The sequence below is a fragment of the Pteropus vampyrus genome, unplaced genomic scaffold (genome assembly GCF_000151845.1).
Source record: "Pteropus vampyrus isolate Shadow unplaced genomic scaffold, Pvam_2.0 Scaffold285, whole genome shotgun sequence".
Classification (NCBI taxonomy): Eukaryota; Metazoa; Chordata; class Mammalia; order Chiroptera; family Pteropodidae; genus Pteropus; species Pteropus vampyrus.
Genome location: NW_011889066.1, coordinates 1396112 through 1410653, shown reverse-complemented (window position 1 = coordinate 1410653; position 14542 = coordinate 1396112). Strand labels below are relative to the sequence as shown.

The following is a 14542-nucleotide window of genomic DNA, read 5'->3' as shown; positions in this document are numbered from 1 at the left end:
TCACTCCCCTTCCCCATAGGCTACTTCACTGGGCCACCTCCATCCTCCCTAGGGCTGTATTGCTGGTTTGTGGACTTTTGTAGCTTGGACCACACAGCTCATCTTTTGTCTTCCTTTGTTCAACATTGCTTTTGAGACTCAGCTCTGATATATGGGCAGCCAGAGCTGGTTCTCTGTCATAGTGGTGGCCTGTATTCCACACATATGTGCATGGTGTCCTTCCGTTCTAAGTTGGTGTGGCCTGTTGCACATAGGTCTGTGATAGCAGTGCTGCTGTGTGAGTTTCTGTTTGTGGCTTCATGAGCGCAGGACTGTGTTTCTGTTGGGTTTCTACCTGGGAGTGGTGCTTTTGGCTCTCTGTTGTTTTTTCATTCTGAATCTCTCAGTGTTTCTGGGACTAGGTGGCCATGTGTTGCGGTGTGTGGCAGGGTGGTCGGTTAGCGTGCAGTCTTGCTCATGGTGGGTTATTGGTCCTAATGGCATTCATCCCCTGGAGGTTGTTGGCAAGGAGTAGAGTGGTCCTGGTTGCCTGCTTCCTGTCTTAGCTGCTGGGCCTGTAGGCCCCATGGGTACACTGCCCCTGCCCACCAAGGGTAGTCGTCCCTGGAGCCATAGGGTGGCACTGCATGGTACCCTGTGGATGTCTGTGTGTCCTGCTCTTTGTGGTTCTCTTGGGCGTGGTTGACCATGGTAGGATGAGCCAGAAGGGCACAGGGACCTCCTACTCACCCAGTGGGTCTTTCTAGTGCTACCCCAGCCCCTTGTCCCAGAGCTCATGAGCTCCTGTTATATGAGCATTGCTTCTGCTTCCCACCAGACAGCGGCTAGTGGAGTCACCCACAGACATGCATGGAGAGTGTTGCCCCAGGCCCTACAACTCCAAGCCCTCCTCACTGCGGGGTCTGGCTAATCAGGCCTCAGTCCTGGCAGGGGCAACTGGCACCTTTGATAAGAATGACACTTGCATTTGTAGACTGGCAGTGACTTCCCCGTGTTCAGTCCCTAGCATGCCCAGTTTCAGGGTGAGCCTGGTGGGGGTAAGCTTCATGAGCACCCAGGGTTACTGCCCACAATGCGTGGTTCCTCTCCCCCTCAGCAGAAGGCCCTGCCCTCTAGGACCTGTCCTCTTGGGGGTCAAGGTGTGGGAGCCCCTGGCAGCGCAATGAGATGGGTACAGAGGCTGGAACAGCCCAGGGGACTGGGGAGTCTGCTGGGAAGGGTGTTCTAGGGGGAAAGAACAGCACGGCCAAAGCTTAGGGGTGCCCTAGTCCATGCTGAGAACTGCAGGAGGTCTGAAGGAGAGGCATCAGTTGCTGTCTTGGGCGGAGGACTGTGGTGGCTTTAAGAAAGTTGAATGGTCTCGTGTCTACCTGCTTGAGCTGGGGACCCAGCTTGTGGGAGTAGTGTGGGTGACATGGGTCTGTGAAGGTCCGGCTCTGCGGGGCATTGGAGTCACGGATGGGAGGGTGGGCAGCGGATGGCTTTGGGTTTGAGATAAGGATATTAGGCTGAATGGTCACTGCTGCTACCACAGCATCAGTGGTTGTACCAAGTGTCAGTTAAATCTCAGGCTGCAGCAAGCACCCTGGCCATATGCTGGCTGAGGACAGTCCTAGCCAATGATGTGTGATGGAAAGCCATACAATCTACACTGCTTCGTGGCCCAGCTTTATGCGGCTTCCAAGGCAGTGGGCAGATTCTCTGGGGCACCTGTGCGCCTCTGTCCTACAGCAGGGTTGAGATTTGTGGGCCCAGTCTCTGAGCAGCTTCCAGCAGGCTGGCCTCTCTAACTTTGGGAACCTGGAGCTTTTGAATTCTCACTTATTGCTGTGAGGTTATTGTCTGTCAGCAGATGAGACTGAGGATCAGGCAGGACCACTGCTTGTGTTGGTTGGTCCCTGTTCTCCTGTCTGTGTGTCGAGGATTGTGGGTGGGATTCCTCGGACCTTCTCCCTATACCTTGACAGGTGTGTCTGGCCCAATTGTAGTCATCCGGCCTTTTGTAAATTATGTTTTAATTATCTAATTACTGCCAAGGGGAAATTGCTAATTGTTTTTTCAATATCAAATTATTCCTGATTTTTCTAAGAATGGTCCCAGTAAGGGGCCTGGAACCTGACCCCAGCCAGAGAATGGGGGATCCTATGGCAGCCTGTGAAGGGGTAAGGAAGGCTTGGGATCTGAGTCTATCAAGGCCTCAGCCATTTGGCCCTGGCCAGGAAGGAGAGAGGAAGACAGGCTCTGCCTTTTGGGGAGTCCTTCCAGAGGTGCCTGCCTCTTGCACAGCTCTTCCCAGGACCCCTTACCTCCCTTGGGTGGGGAACAGGCTTAGCAGCTGCATCTACAAGAGAAGGGGAATGCCTGTGAGGTCCCAGCCCAGTGCATGGCCAGCTCGCTGGCTGCTGCCCATGTCCTCTGCCTGTCTTCCTACCCATGGTCCTGTCCTCATTTCACCCCTACCCCCATCTGGACACCAGGAATTGGCTCAGTCAGTGCAACCCCGCTTCACAGATACAGACATGAGGGCTGCCATTTTGGGATGGGCATAGTAGCCCTCTCTTCCCTCCTGTTCCAGGCCATGATGGGCAGCCCCCTGCCTCTGGGCAGCTAGGGCGCGTGCCGGCCTTGGCAAGCAGCCTAGACAGCCCAGACATCCTCCCCGGTGCCCCCGCCTGCCCTCATCTCAGAGAATGGGCCTTTTGTTGGTTCTGGGCTGGATGGACAGCTGACCTGGGCAGGCTATCAGCTGCCTGCCTTCAGCAGTTGGTCAGAGCTGTGCAGTGATGGGTGCGGGGGCAGCCAGCTGGGCGAGCCTTGGGCTGGGGTTTCCAGGGCCAGGGGCCATCCACCTGCTGCTAGCCATCTCCCTTTGGCCCTGGGCTGGGCTCTAACTGCAGGGACCTGGGGATGAAGAGGTGAACTTGCTCCCTGGCCCATCTGGGGAGGGCACGTGATGCCCCATGGTGGCAGTGTTAGGTGCCTGTCCCATGATCAGCACCTTGCCTGGTCCTGGCTCCAAGAGACTGCTGCGGCCCGTCCCCTCCCTGACAGCCCTTGTGCCTTGGCTCAGAATCCAGGGAAGTCCCCAGAACAGAGGGATAGGGAAGACCAGGGGAGAAGTGGACAGGACTGGAGAGCCTTGGCAGAGGTTGGGTGGTGGTGGCCATGTCCCTTCTAGGCCAAAGCTGTGGGTGGGTGGGAGGATGCCCAGCCCTGGCGTGGCCCAGGGAGGCTGGACAACTCCACTAAAGCCATCTGGGTGGAGGGAGGGCCTCCTCAGCAGGGGTTGGGAAGGGCACCACAGCAGAGGGACCTTTGTGGGCAGGGCTGGGTTTGGACCCTGAGATTTTTTTTGTGGTGGGAAATGGTAGGGAGGGCAGTCACAGCCAGTCATGGAAGGTTCGGGTGGTTTTGGGGGAAAGGTTTGCCAAGCACAGAGATGATAGCTGGGAGGTTGGGGGGTACACCAGGGAACTCTGGAAGTCTTCTGTGTCTTCTACAGGCTCAGCTGCCCCAGGGTGGGCTGCCCCCAGGTGGGTGGTCCTAGTGCGGACTGTTGTGGATGTGTTGTCAGCACACGTGCTACTGGCAATGTGTGTCCTGATGTTCTTTCTGCCAGCTGCCTGGCCATGTTACTGCCCTGCATGCCCATTCTCCCTGGAAATGCCCTCTGGGCGGCATGCTGTGTTCCTTCTCCAACTTTGGGAGTAGACTCTGTGTCCCCAGGTACAGGTGGCAGTCCAGGGCCCTTGTGAGCTCCATTTACCTGTCTGCGCTGCACGAGCCCTGAAGCCTGAAAACTGGCTGGGACGCAACAAACATGTCCCCAAGACTGGTCAGTTCCAGCTGGACCCCCTGACTGTCATGGGTGCATGCAGGGACCTTGCTGAACCTGGACCATGGCTATTCAGTGCACAGGATGGGGCCTGTAACCCATGTCATGTCTACCGTTTGGCCTGTGGGCTCTGCTTCCCTATGCCCCCTCACTCTGTGCCCTTCAGAAATGCCTCGTCTCCCTGAGGCCTGGGGCCTGCCTATGTTTAAGGGCTGAGCGCTGTCAAGTGTCGGCAGGTGAGTGGACAGTTGGGTGCATGATGGATGGACAGCTGGATGTGCATGCTTCGCACCACAGCTGTTGGGTGCCACCTGTTGGAGCCAGCATGCTACTGGCCTGGGGGTGGGGGCATTCCGGAGCCCAAGCCTGGCTTGCCTCCCCTCTGCTACTTTACCCAGTACCATAAGAAGGAGGCTCGCTCTCTGTTCACCCCCTGCCATTTCTCAGAGCTGATGTGCCTCCTGGATGTGACCTTCCCTATATTAAATTTCTCTTGTTCCCTATCGGATTGGGTGAACCCGTTGTTGTGACATCCATGCCTCAGCCTGTGCTCTCACCTCTGAGGGGGGAGGGGCCTGCAGGTGGGGTTAAGACTAGCACCATGTGGCCCCCGGTGGTCAGGGTTGGAGAGGCTGGGGCCCCTCAAGTGTCCCTGTTCAGCAGGTACCTTGAGAGTGTCCCCTATCAAGGCCCTGGGGGCAGGCATGTGAGAGAGACCAGGCAGGGGTGTTGTGGAAGGGGCTGTAGGCCTAGCACTGGGTGGGAGGGGGCCAAGCGTGGGCTTCTGGGTGCTACTGGAGGCATCTGCAGGGATGGGGGCAGGGAAAGGCCGAGACTTGAGGAAAAATCCAGAGTTCTGATTCCAGTCATTTGGGCTGAGACTAGAGCTCTGGGTCTCCACTGGGACTCTACCCTGCCCACCTGTCTCCTCTTCACTGGTTGCTGTCCAGGCTAGACTTGCAGGGCCTATGTAACTGGCTTCCGGGGGTTGGTGATTGCCAGGGGGCCTGGCTTCCCTGTGTCTTATTTGGCACACTGGCTTGGTTCCCATTTAAGCCTCAGAAAAGCTTTTGTGTGAGGAGGGCTGTCTGTCATTCCCATTTGACAAGTAGGTAAACTGAGGCAGAGAGGTTCAGCACCCTACTAGGGTCACACCACTGGGCCCAGGCACTGTGGGTCCAGAGACAACTGCTGGCTTCCCTGGCCCTCCTTTGTGATTGTTGTCTCTCCTGGGCCCACCTGGCTCAAGGAGCTGACATCAGGCTTCCTGTGAACAGTGCCTGCCTACAGGCCGCCCATCTAAACAGGGCTGGAGATTTGTGGGAATTGGCTGGGTGCAGGTTGGGGGGTCTGTCCAGTTCTCACTTGTAGGAGCTCTGAGACTGGGGGCCCCTCACCCGGCTCCAGAGGCCAGGCCGGAGCCATTTGGGCAGCTATAGGCCCAGCCCAGGGCTGTTGCCTCTTGCCTAGTACTGGGCTATGCTCTTCCGAGTCTGGTTTGACTTAAGCCTGATTGCCTGGTTTGCCTGGCGGGGAGGCAGCTGAGCGGATGTGGGGGGTGGCCCCAGGCTCTCAGGAATGCAGCCCTACCCCTCTCCTGCTGCCAGTAGCCTCTGGCCCAGAGACACGGCACCCCACCCTGGCTGGCTACCCTTGCCGAGCCTCTGTTGGAGCTGGTCTTAGCCAGGGGCTTTTGCCTGTTTCACGGCCCCCCACTACTTAGTCAGCCCCACCCTGTCCTGTCTGTGTGGGGATGCAAAGCAGGAGTATTGGACTGAGCCCTGGCCAGACCCTGCCCCAGAGGTAGAGGTGGAGAGGTGGGCTGGCCGCCCAGTTATAGCCAGAGCAGGGAGGGGCCTGAGTAGGGCCTGCTGCCCTATGCCCTGGGAGCCTGCCCAGACTGGCTGAGCCACCCCACGAGTCCCATCTCTGGAAAGCCCCTTGGGTCTCTGTTAATTAAATACATTTGTTTGGTAAAAGCAACTAAAAATACTTATATCATTGCAAGCTGCGGAGAAGAGCTGGCTAATTAACGCTCAGTTTGTTTGGTATCTGGAATATATTTCCATGCTGATGAGATGCCTGCCCTTCTCTAGGGGTGTGCCCCAACTCCAGCGTGCCCTGGGGCTTGGACCCTCACACTCACGCTGCATCCCCACCCAGGAGGCTCCTGGCATGTCACTTCTCAGTCTTCTCAGCAGCATTGGACCTCTCAAGCTACCTATAAGACCCCTGCTGCCTCTTCTCTTCCTCCCACAAATATTCCCTCCATTAGGAGGACCAGCCTGGCCCAGGGAAGGTGGTATGCTTGCAGGGGTACCTGCTGCCTTTGAATCGGGTATGGCTGTGCAGCTCGGTGGTGGGTGAGGGGTGTGGGGTAGTGGTTGTCTCCAGCCTCCAGAAACCCCCAGCCCTGGGCTGTGACCTGTTGACTAATGAAGGGGCTAGGCCAGGACCAGCCTACTGGTATGCAATTTGTCCTGTGCAGGCTGGTTGGAGTGGAGTAATGGCCTCAGCCTTGTTCTTATAGTACTTTGGGGGTGGCTGGGGAGAGGCTCCAGACCCCCATCTTAAGGGGCTGTAGGGCTGGGGCACAAAAGCATCAGCACACCTTTACTCAGGCCCTCACTGCCACAGATCCTGGTGGACCTGGCCAACCCCGGTGGCCGGCCAGCTCTGGCCTACGAGAGTGTGGTGGCCCAAGAGGGTAGCCCCATCCTGCGTGACCTTGTCCTCAGCCCCGACCACCAGTACCTCTACGCCATGACAGAGAAACAGGTGGGTACTGCACTGCCAGATGTGTGTGGGTAGGCCTTCCCTGGGGAGCTAGGTGTGGCTGCTATGTCTCACAATGTCTTGCTGCCTCTAGGTTCTCCTGGGCCAGTTTTAGAATTCCCTCCCTTTTGTGAATGACTTCGTGTCCATAGGAGCAAATATTTAATGAGAACATTATCAAGGTATTGGTGTCATTGCAGGGTTTGGGGCGTGCATCTGGGGCCCCAAGTTCTCAGACAGTGACCTGGTCAAGCACTGGCCTCATCTACATGGTGGGGACTTTGGGCAGCAGCCTCAGTGGAGCCTTTGGCTGGACTCTCCCAGCTCTTCAAGGCCATGTGCTTGTGTTCCTGGCCTGGGCTGCAGCTAGCCTTTGCCCTTCTGCTTGACCTGATTGCCCCATGGCAGTTGGAAGTGGGGCAGGTGGGAAAGACCTTCTTTCCCTCTTGGCCAGCTCTCCTCTGCCCCTCTCCTAGCCATCCGGTTCTTCCACCCTTCTGGGGACCTCAGGGTGGAGCAGACGAGGTCGGGGTGAGCAGGGCCCAGCTTGCCTCTGTGCTTAGGAATAGGGTCGATGAGCCACAGCTTTCCCAGGAAGCTTGGAGTCCAGACCAGATAGGAGAGTAACTCTGGCCAGAATGGTCAGTTCTTCTCTAGGTGGTTCTTGTGCACAAGCTTTCTGGCTCCTTGGCCACTGCCACCCTGGGCTCCCGGGGAGAGGCCTGACTTGGCTGAGGCAGTGTCACCAGGACTGGCTTTTGAAAAAAATAGGAGGAAGTCCCAAGAGAGGGGTGTCCCTGGTATTTGGGGGTCAGGGAGCACACAATAGTGTGAGGAGGTAAGACTAGAAGGGGTCCTTGGGATATGCCTGGTGAGATCTTGAGGCCGAGTCCCCTTCCTGCCAGGTGACGCGAGTGCCCGTGGAAAGCTGTGTGCAGTACACGTCATGCGAGCTGTGCCTGGGCTCTCGGGACCCCCACTGCGGCTGGTGTGTCCTGCATAGCATGTGAGTCTGGATGGGGGTGGCAGTGGGCAGGAGGGCTCTGACACCCTGGCCTGGAGGTCTCTGTCCCTGGAGGGCCCCAAATAGCCTTGCTGTGTGCCTCAGGTTGTCGCAGCTTCCCTCCAAGCTCCTCTGGGCCTCCTCGAGCAAGGCACCCTCAGGCTGATGGTTTTCTGCGACTGAGTGACAGCCCAGTCTCACAGTAAAGAAAAGATACAGTGAAGCTGGTGGGCTTCCCCAAGTGCAGGGGTTGGCCCTGCTGAGCAGGGGCTAGGGGCTGGGTTGCTCAGACCTCCCTGCCTGCACCCAGCCTAGTCCCCTCTGCCCACAGCTGTTCCCGTCAAGATACCTGTGAGCGGGCGGAAGAGCCTCAGCGCTTTGCCTCGGATCTGCTGCAGTGTGTGCAGCTGACTGTGCAACCTCGAAATGTGTCTGTCACCATGTCCCAGGTCCCGGTAAGTGCGGCTTCCCAGCATGGGCAGAGGGATGGGTGGGGCAGTGGGACCCTGCTTGCTCACACCTCCTTGCTGTGGGTGCCCCAGCTTGTGCTGCAGGCTTGGAATGTGCCTGACCTCTCAGCCGGTGTCAACTGCTCCTTTGAGGACTTCACTGAGTCTGAGAGTGTCCTGGAGGACGGCCGCATCCACTGCCACTCACCCTCTGCTGGGGAGGTGGCGCCCATCACGCGGGGCCAGGGTGAGTGCACTATAATTGGGCCTGGGCAGCACCTGCAAGGGCCTCCTGTTGTGCAGCTCGACTGTTGATGGGGACAGAGAATGAGTATTGCATGGTGACCAAGGAGGATGGCAGGATAAGGAACAGATGTCTACATGGGAACGGTGTGGAGTGGAGGCAGGGACCATAAGTACAAAGATGCAAGGGGCCTACCTGGTGTTCTTAGATGTTTGCAAGCCAGAGGGGCTAGGGTGTGGCCAGGGGCTACACACTTGGTGGTTGGGAGTGTCCTTGGCAAGGTCTTTCCCTGTTTGGGGATTGCTCTATGTGGGGGTCCTATATTTGGCTGCATTTGGTGGTCCTGGTGACTTGGGCCTGCCCTGCCCTACAGGAGACCAGCGGGTGGTGAAGCTCTACCTAAAGTCCAAAGAGACGGGCAAGAAGTTTGCGTTTGTGGACTTTGTCTTCTACAACTGCAGCGTCCATGAGTCGTGAGTGTCCCCAGCTTTCTGCATCGATGTCCCGCAGGGCAGGGCACGGTGCAATGTGATCTGGTGGTCAGGGCAGAAGACGAGGCCTGTCATGAGAACATCTGGCCTGGGCAGAGGGTCCAGATGAGCCTGAGGCTGGGGCAACAGTCGGAGCGGGTGGGTGTGTGGGGAGTGACGTGCACCGAGTCATAACGTGGAGAGTCTCACTGTTTACCTTGGTGTGAGGAATGGCCTGTGGGCACCAGAGTGAGTCAGGGAGCTTGGGGTGGGGTGTAGTGGGGCAGTTGCATCATCTAAATGGGAGATGGTATGCCATGGGATGGGCACTTGGTACTTGCTGCTCTGAGACAGGTAGTGGTCTGGGTCTTCTCTGGTTTATGCCACCCGGGTGGGGGTTGGGAGGGTAGGGGTGGCATCTGGGGCACAGAGATCCAGGGTGGGAGGTCTCCCTGGTGCTGGCCGGGTGCTCATCTCTGTCTTTCTTGGTTGTGAGCAGTAGGAAGAACGGGAGAGGCCGAGGACCTACTGTGCATCCTGCCATGGGCCAGGCACCTGGGTGGGCCCAGAGGGGCCTCAGGCTCAGAGGGGTACCTTGGCCCTTTCCCTAGCATAGGGCATGGTGGGTGGTGGGGGTCCAGCCTCAGTCATGCCTGCCTTTGTCGATGTGGCCTGGGTACTGTTATTACCAGGGTACAACTTCTCATTCCTGGGTGGGCTGGGTTCTTTGGGGCAAGGAGATGCATTCCAGAGCTGGAGGGGGTTGAGGGTCTCTGGAGAAGCTGAGTAGCCAGAAGGTTGGGAGGTTCTCAAAGGTAGCCGGTGGCATTTACCTGGAGAATGAGGATGCCATGGAAGCTGTAGAGATGAGGTGCCAGCCAGCTGTATGAGGCTACTGCGGCCAGAGCACCACAAGGACCCTGACCAAGCCTTGGGGACGTGTCAGAATAAGTGGGGCACCCTTCTCCTAAGCAGAGCCTGCATTTTTGTTTGTGGTGGTTGATGTCTCCCACGGCTCTGTCCACCTCTGCAGGAGCTACTAGCCACTGAAACTTAAATCTAAGTTAAGACAAGATAAAATTTAAAGTGTAGTTCCTTAGTTGTACTAACGCATTTCCAGTGCTAATTGTCAATGTGTGTCCTGGTGTGGCCAGCGGTCACCGTAGTGAACGGTGTAGGCTCTTGATGTGTCCGTCATCAGGAAGGTTCTGTCTGTGGACTGTCAGATATCAAGGGTCTAGGGGAAGAGCAATGAAGAGGGAGGGGAGTGGGGCAGTTCAGTGGCTGAGACCAGCTGACATGGAAGGCCTCTCTGAGCAGGTGGAGGTTTAGCCAGTGCAAAGGCCATGGGGTGGCCCTGTGAATGACTGGTGGAGGAGCAGCAGGGAGGCAGTATGGTACGGCCCTATGTGGCAGACGGGGAGGCACAGGATGCCTGGCGTCACTGACCCACTCTTTCCCTGCAGCTGCCTGTCGTGTGTCAATGGCTCTTTCCCCTGCCATTGGTGCAAATACCGCCACGTATGCACACACAATGCTGCTGACTGTGCCTTCCTGGAGGGCCGTGTCAATGTGTCTGAGGTAAGGCAATCCTGGGGTGAGCAGGGTTTTGGAGGTATAGCAGAACTGGATATCGCCCACAGGTCGGCCTGGGAGAGCTCTTGTGGGTGACTGGGATGCCAGCCAAGAAGTGTGTAAGGTTGGGGACATCCTTCAGGGCTGTCTTGGCCTGCGGCCAGCCAATGGCATTTGTTGGTGTTCACTAGGTCTCTTTTGTGACCTTTGGAGGAGATGGAGAAGCCTCAGACTAAGCCCTGCCTTTAGGCCTCTGATTGGGGGCTGCAGACCAATGGGCCTCCCTGGGGGATGATGTGGGGAGGCTACTGTCCACACAGGGTGATGTGAGCCTGGGGCGTGAGGTGTCTGGTTGGGCAGGCCTGATGCTGAGTCCATATGGATAAGGGAACATGTTAGACTGACCTGCAGGGCAATTGGTCAGTTTCTGGAGCCATCTGAGGTCCTGCGTGGTAACTGATAGTGATTAAGTCATAATTATTTGGAGCCTAGGGAAGGCACTGATTTTATTTAGAATCAACCCGTATGGGCTGACCTGGGACCTGCCAGGTAGGGAGGGGATAGGCATGGGTCCCCATGTCCATCTTGGAGGTAAAGAGCTAGGACTTGAAACCAGGGCCCTTTCCTTTGCAGTGATACCATGCCTTTTGGGACAGGGCATGTGTGGGTCCCCCTGGCTATGGGGCACTTGGGGGCTTTAGATGGTCTGGACTTCTGTGGACAGGTATGGAGCAGAGGAAATATAGTATCCACTGCCCCCGCCTCCATGCTATGGGCCCCTCTTCTCACAGCCTCCCTTGAACACCCCCACCATCACCCTCTGGACCTTTGTAGCACATCATGGGACGAGCTGGCAGTGTGGGGCAGGCTGAGAGCAGGCGGGGACCATGGGCATCCAGGGGTGACAGCGTGAGAGTGGGTGGTGTGAGAGCCTGCAGCATAGGGGGTGGGCAGTGGGCTTCTTTGAGAGTGTGGCCTGTGTGAGGAGCTGAGTAGAGGTGTCCTGGAGGTGGGCAGTGACCCTGGGATTTTGGGGACCTCTGAAGGGCTGTTGTGGGCTGTGACAGCCAGGAGAAGTGGAGCAGCAAGTGCAGACCCTTCCTGAGGAGTTCGCCCATGTAGGGCTGGGCGCGATCATGGGGTCCAGGGAGGGTTATTGGCTAATGGATATATTCCACAGATGCTTCCTCTTAAGCTATAGTCCCAGATTTTATGGGGACATATCTAGGGAGTGTAACATATCCGTAGACTTAACCAATTTCGTTGTTTGAAAGGACTCTGGCTCCCAGCCCAGGCCCCCCTTACCATCTCTGGTTCTGGTTTGACTCCTCTGGAGCCACCTTTCACTCAGGAGCTTACTCACTCCATGGTGTCTTTGTTCCCTACGCCATGAGAAAGAGTTCCCGAGAACCCTACTCCTTGCCTTGTCCTTGGTCTCTCATATTTGCTTGGGTTGTTTGAGGTGGAAACTACCAGAGCCTGTTAGGGAAGGGCATTGAAGAGGCAGCTAGTGCTGGGTGGACGATCTGGCAGAAGTCCCACGGGGAGCACCCCTGAAGCAGAGCTTGCACTCACTCTGAGGTGGCCTGAACCCAACAGCCAGGACTTTCTGCGAGGAACGCTGGGTCTGCCCTCTCCGGGAATGAAAGAGATGGCTGGCATTTCCATGAGAGGGTCATGTGCTTTTCCTCCCGGCGGCCTCCTTACCAGGAAGGACTGGCCCTGGTCATGGTGTCCCTGGAAGTGGAATAGTAAGGCTGTTTTCTAAATTCTTACTTGATCTGCGTAAGCGGAAGAGTTCTAGATCAAGCGAATAAAGATCTAACTTGAATCATGTAAACAGAGTTGTGGTCCCTTACTCACTTCTCAGACTTGAGCCAGTTTCCAGACTGAGAGCCCCTTGAATGTGGGGAGGTGGGTCCCCTCAAAGAAGAGCCCACATTGCTCATCTTTCTTCCAGCTCAGCCTGCTCTCCGGCCACTCACGGCCTGAAAGAAATGTCAGAGCCCTGAGCCAACCCGTTTTCATGGCTGGGGCACCCAAATGCCAAGACTAAGCCACAGAGAGACTAGTCAGCAGGACACAGAGCCTACACCCCAAGGCTGACAGTGGTGCTGACCTCCCAGGCAGCTGAGATAGTGTGTATGCAGAGGAGAGGTGTGAAGTCAAGGGCAGTGAGACCAGTCCTGATGACCACAATGAGCCAGGGCTGCTAGGGAGCCCAGGAAGGGCAGCCAAAGTCTGGGAGGCAACTGGAGGATCCCTCAGGATCCCTGGGCTTGGGGCCTGGGCAAGGCATCCCTTCAAATGGCTAGGGGAGTCCTGGTGTAGGTAAGGGCCCCTGAGTGCAGGGCCAGCGGCCCTCCATACACGTCACCAGCACCTGCCTCTCCCTGGTGGAAATGGGGGCATCCTGCGGACCCAGGGTAAGCTGGCGGGCCATGCCCTGCCAGCTCTGCCTCATCAGTGATCCCCAAAGGGTCAGACCCAACTCTGGGCTCCCTCCTCGGGCCCCAAAACCTAGAGCCAGAGCCAAGCCCAGGCCCGTGCTGCATTGGGAGCTGTTGCAGGCCTTGGGGAGTGCGGCCTGTTTTCAGTATCTCTATTTAAAGCCCAGCTCAGTGGCATGCCCATGGGGCTGTTTCCTCCCTTGGCTGTTGCCAGTGTGCTGCAAGGGAGCTGGGGTGTTGCATCAGTTATTGTTGAAATGCTGGCCCTGGGGGCCTGATTGTTTTTCTGCCTGGCTCTGGCTATTTTTATATGCTCTCTGGGTCCCCAGCTGAGTTTACAGCCCCTATGCCTCACTCTTGGCTGCTTTTTTTTTTTTTGTCTTAAGGGCCTTTGCAGCTGTGAGCCAGATGGAGCCCTTTGGTGACTATCTGTGGGATCCTAGAACACTAGGCAGGGCACTCGGGGCCCAGAGGGGATAGGGCCTGTCCCAGGGCACAGAATGCAGCCACACAGACTGGTGGAGTGCAGAACCCAGGCTTTTTGCCTCTAGCCCAGCTGGCTTTTTCTGAGGTCCTCAGTCTGTCAGCGTGTAAAGTGGGCACAGTGGTGCTTATACCAAAGCACAGGCTGTGGGCCCAGATTGCAGCCTGGGTCGCAGTGGAGTACGCCCTGCTCACTGGCCCCTAACTCTGGGCTCAAATGAAGCCTTGTCGCCTCTAGGACTGCCCACAGATCCTGCCCTCCACCCAAATCTATGTGCCAGTGGGTGTGGTGAAGCCCATCACTCTGGCTGCCCGGAACCTGCCGCAGCCACAGTCAGGCCAGCGTGGCTATGAGTGCCTCTTCCACATCCCAGGAAGCCCAGCCCGCGTCACCGCCCTGCGCTTCAACAGCTCCAGCCTGCAGTGCCAGAACTCTTCGGTAAGGCAGGTTGGAGCCACCAGGGGGCTTCTGGGAACCCCTTCTGCTAGACTGGGCTGGCTACCCTCACAGCCTTAGGATCTGGTTTCTGCTCATGAGCAAAAGCACAGGACGCAGGCAGGTGTTCAGAGGCACATCGGGCTCCCCAGGTAAGTGCAGGGAACTAACTATAAGTGCCACACCCCTCAGGTGTGCCTGGTTGTGCAGGTGGGGCCCTGCCAAGAGCCACTCAGACCTTTGGAGGGAGCACATCTCAGATGTGGGAGTGGGCAACTTAGATGTGGTGGGATTTGTAGATGTGACTTTGCGAGGGGTCTTTGGGACATGGGTGAGGAGGCCAGGTTGAGGTATGTGGAAACGCCCATGTGCCATCATCATCCAATGATTCTAGGAGGGCCAAGGTCAGGGCAACAGTGCCCTGTTACTCATCTTTTTATATTTTTCTGTGGCTAGACGCAGGAACTGCTCATAGCAACCTGTGTGTTTGCAATCTAGCAGGCGGGTGTTGCCCGAGTACCAAGAAGCAGCCACATTTGGAGCCTTAAATCTAATAAGATGACATTTTCAAAGCTTTTTGTTAATTCCAGTGAATTTAGCAAAAGTAATCTTTGCAGAGCCAAAACCTTCCCTGGTGAGTGGGGTAATGGTGCCGAGTTGGTGGTCTTGAGGCCCTCTTCTGGCTTTCTCTGTGATCTCTGGCAGGCCTTGGTTTCCCCATCCGTTCAGGAAGAATGTAGTCAGGAGACCAGTGGGTTTCCTGGTATGGCCAAGGCCCTATTGGTTGGTGGTGCCTCTGTAAGGCCTGTGTTTGGCCCCCAC

General features: G+C 56.9%; 1 protein-coding gene across 6 annotated transcripts in view; it reads left to right on the top strand.

Annotated features, from left to right (window-relative positions):
- The window catches only part of LOC105302825 (plexin-A1), a 311386-nt gene that overhangs the window by 275580 nt on the left and 21264 nt on the right, over window positions 1-14542 (top strand). For all 6 annotated transcript variants that reach the window (XM_023520932.1, XM_023520931.1, XM_023520930.1 and 3 more), the window contains 7 exons: window positions 6473-6613; window positions 7516-7616; window positions 7945-8068; window positions 8156-8309; window positions 8680-8779; window positions 10243-10357; window positions 13523-13723. In XM_023520932.1, coding sequence (XP_023376700.1) covers window positions 6473-6613; window positions 7516-7616; window positions 7945-8068; window positions 8156-8309; window positions 8680-8779; window positions 10243-10357; window positions 13523-13723 — 936 coding nt within the window. The remainder of the gene's footprint in view (window positions 1-6472; window positions 6614-7515; window positions 7617-7944; window positions 8069-8155; window positions 8310-8679; window positions 8780-10242; window positions 10358-13522; window positions 13724-14542) is intronic.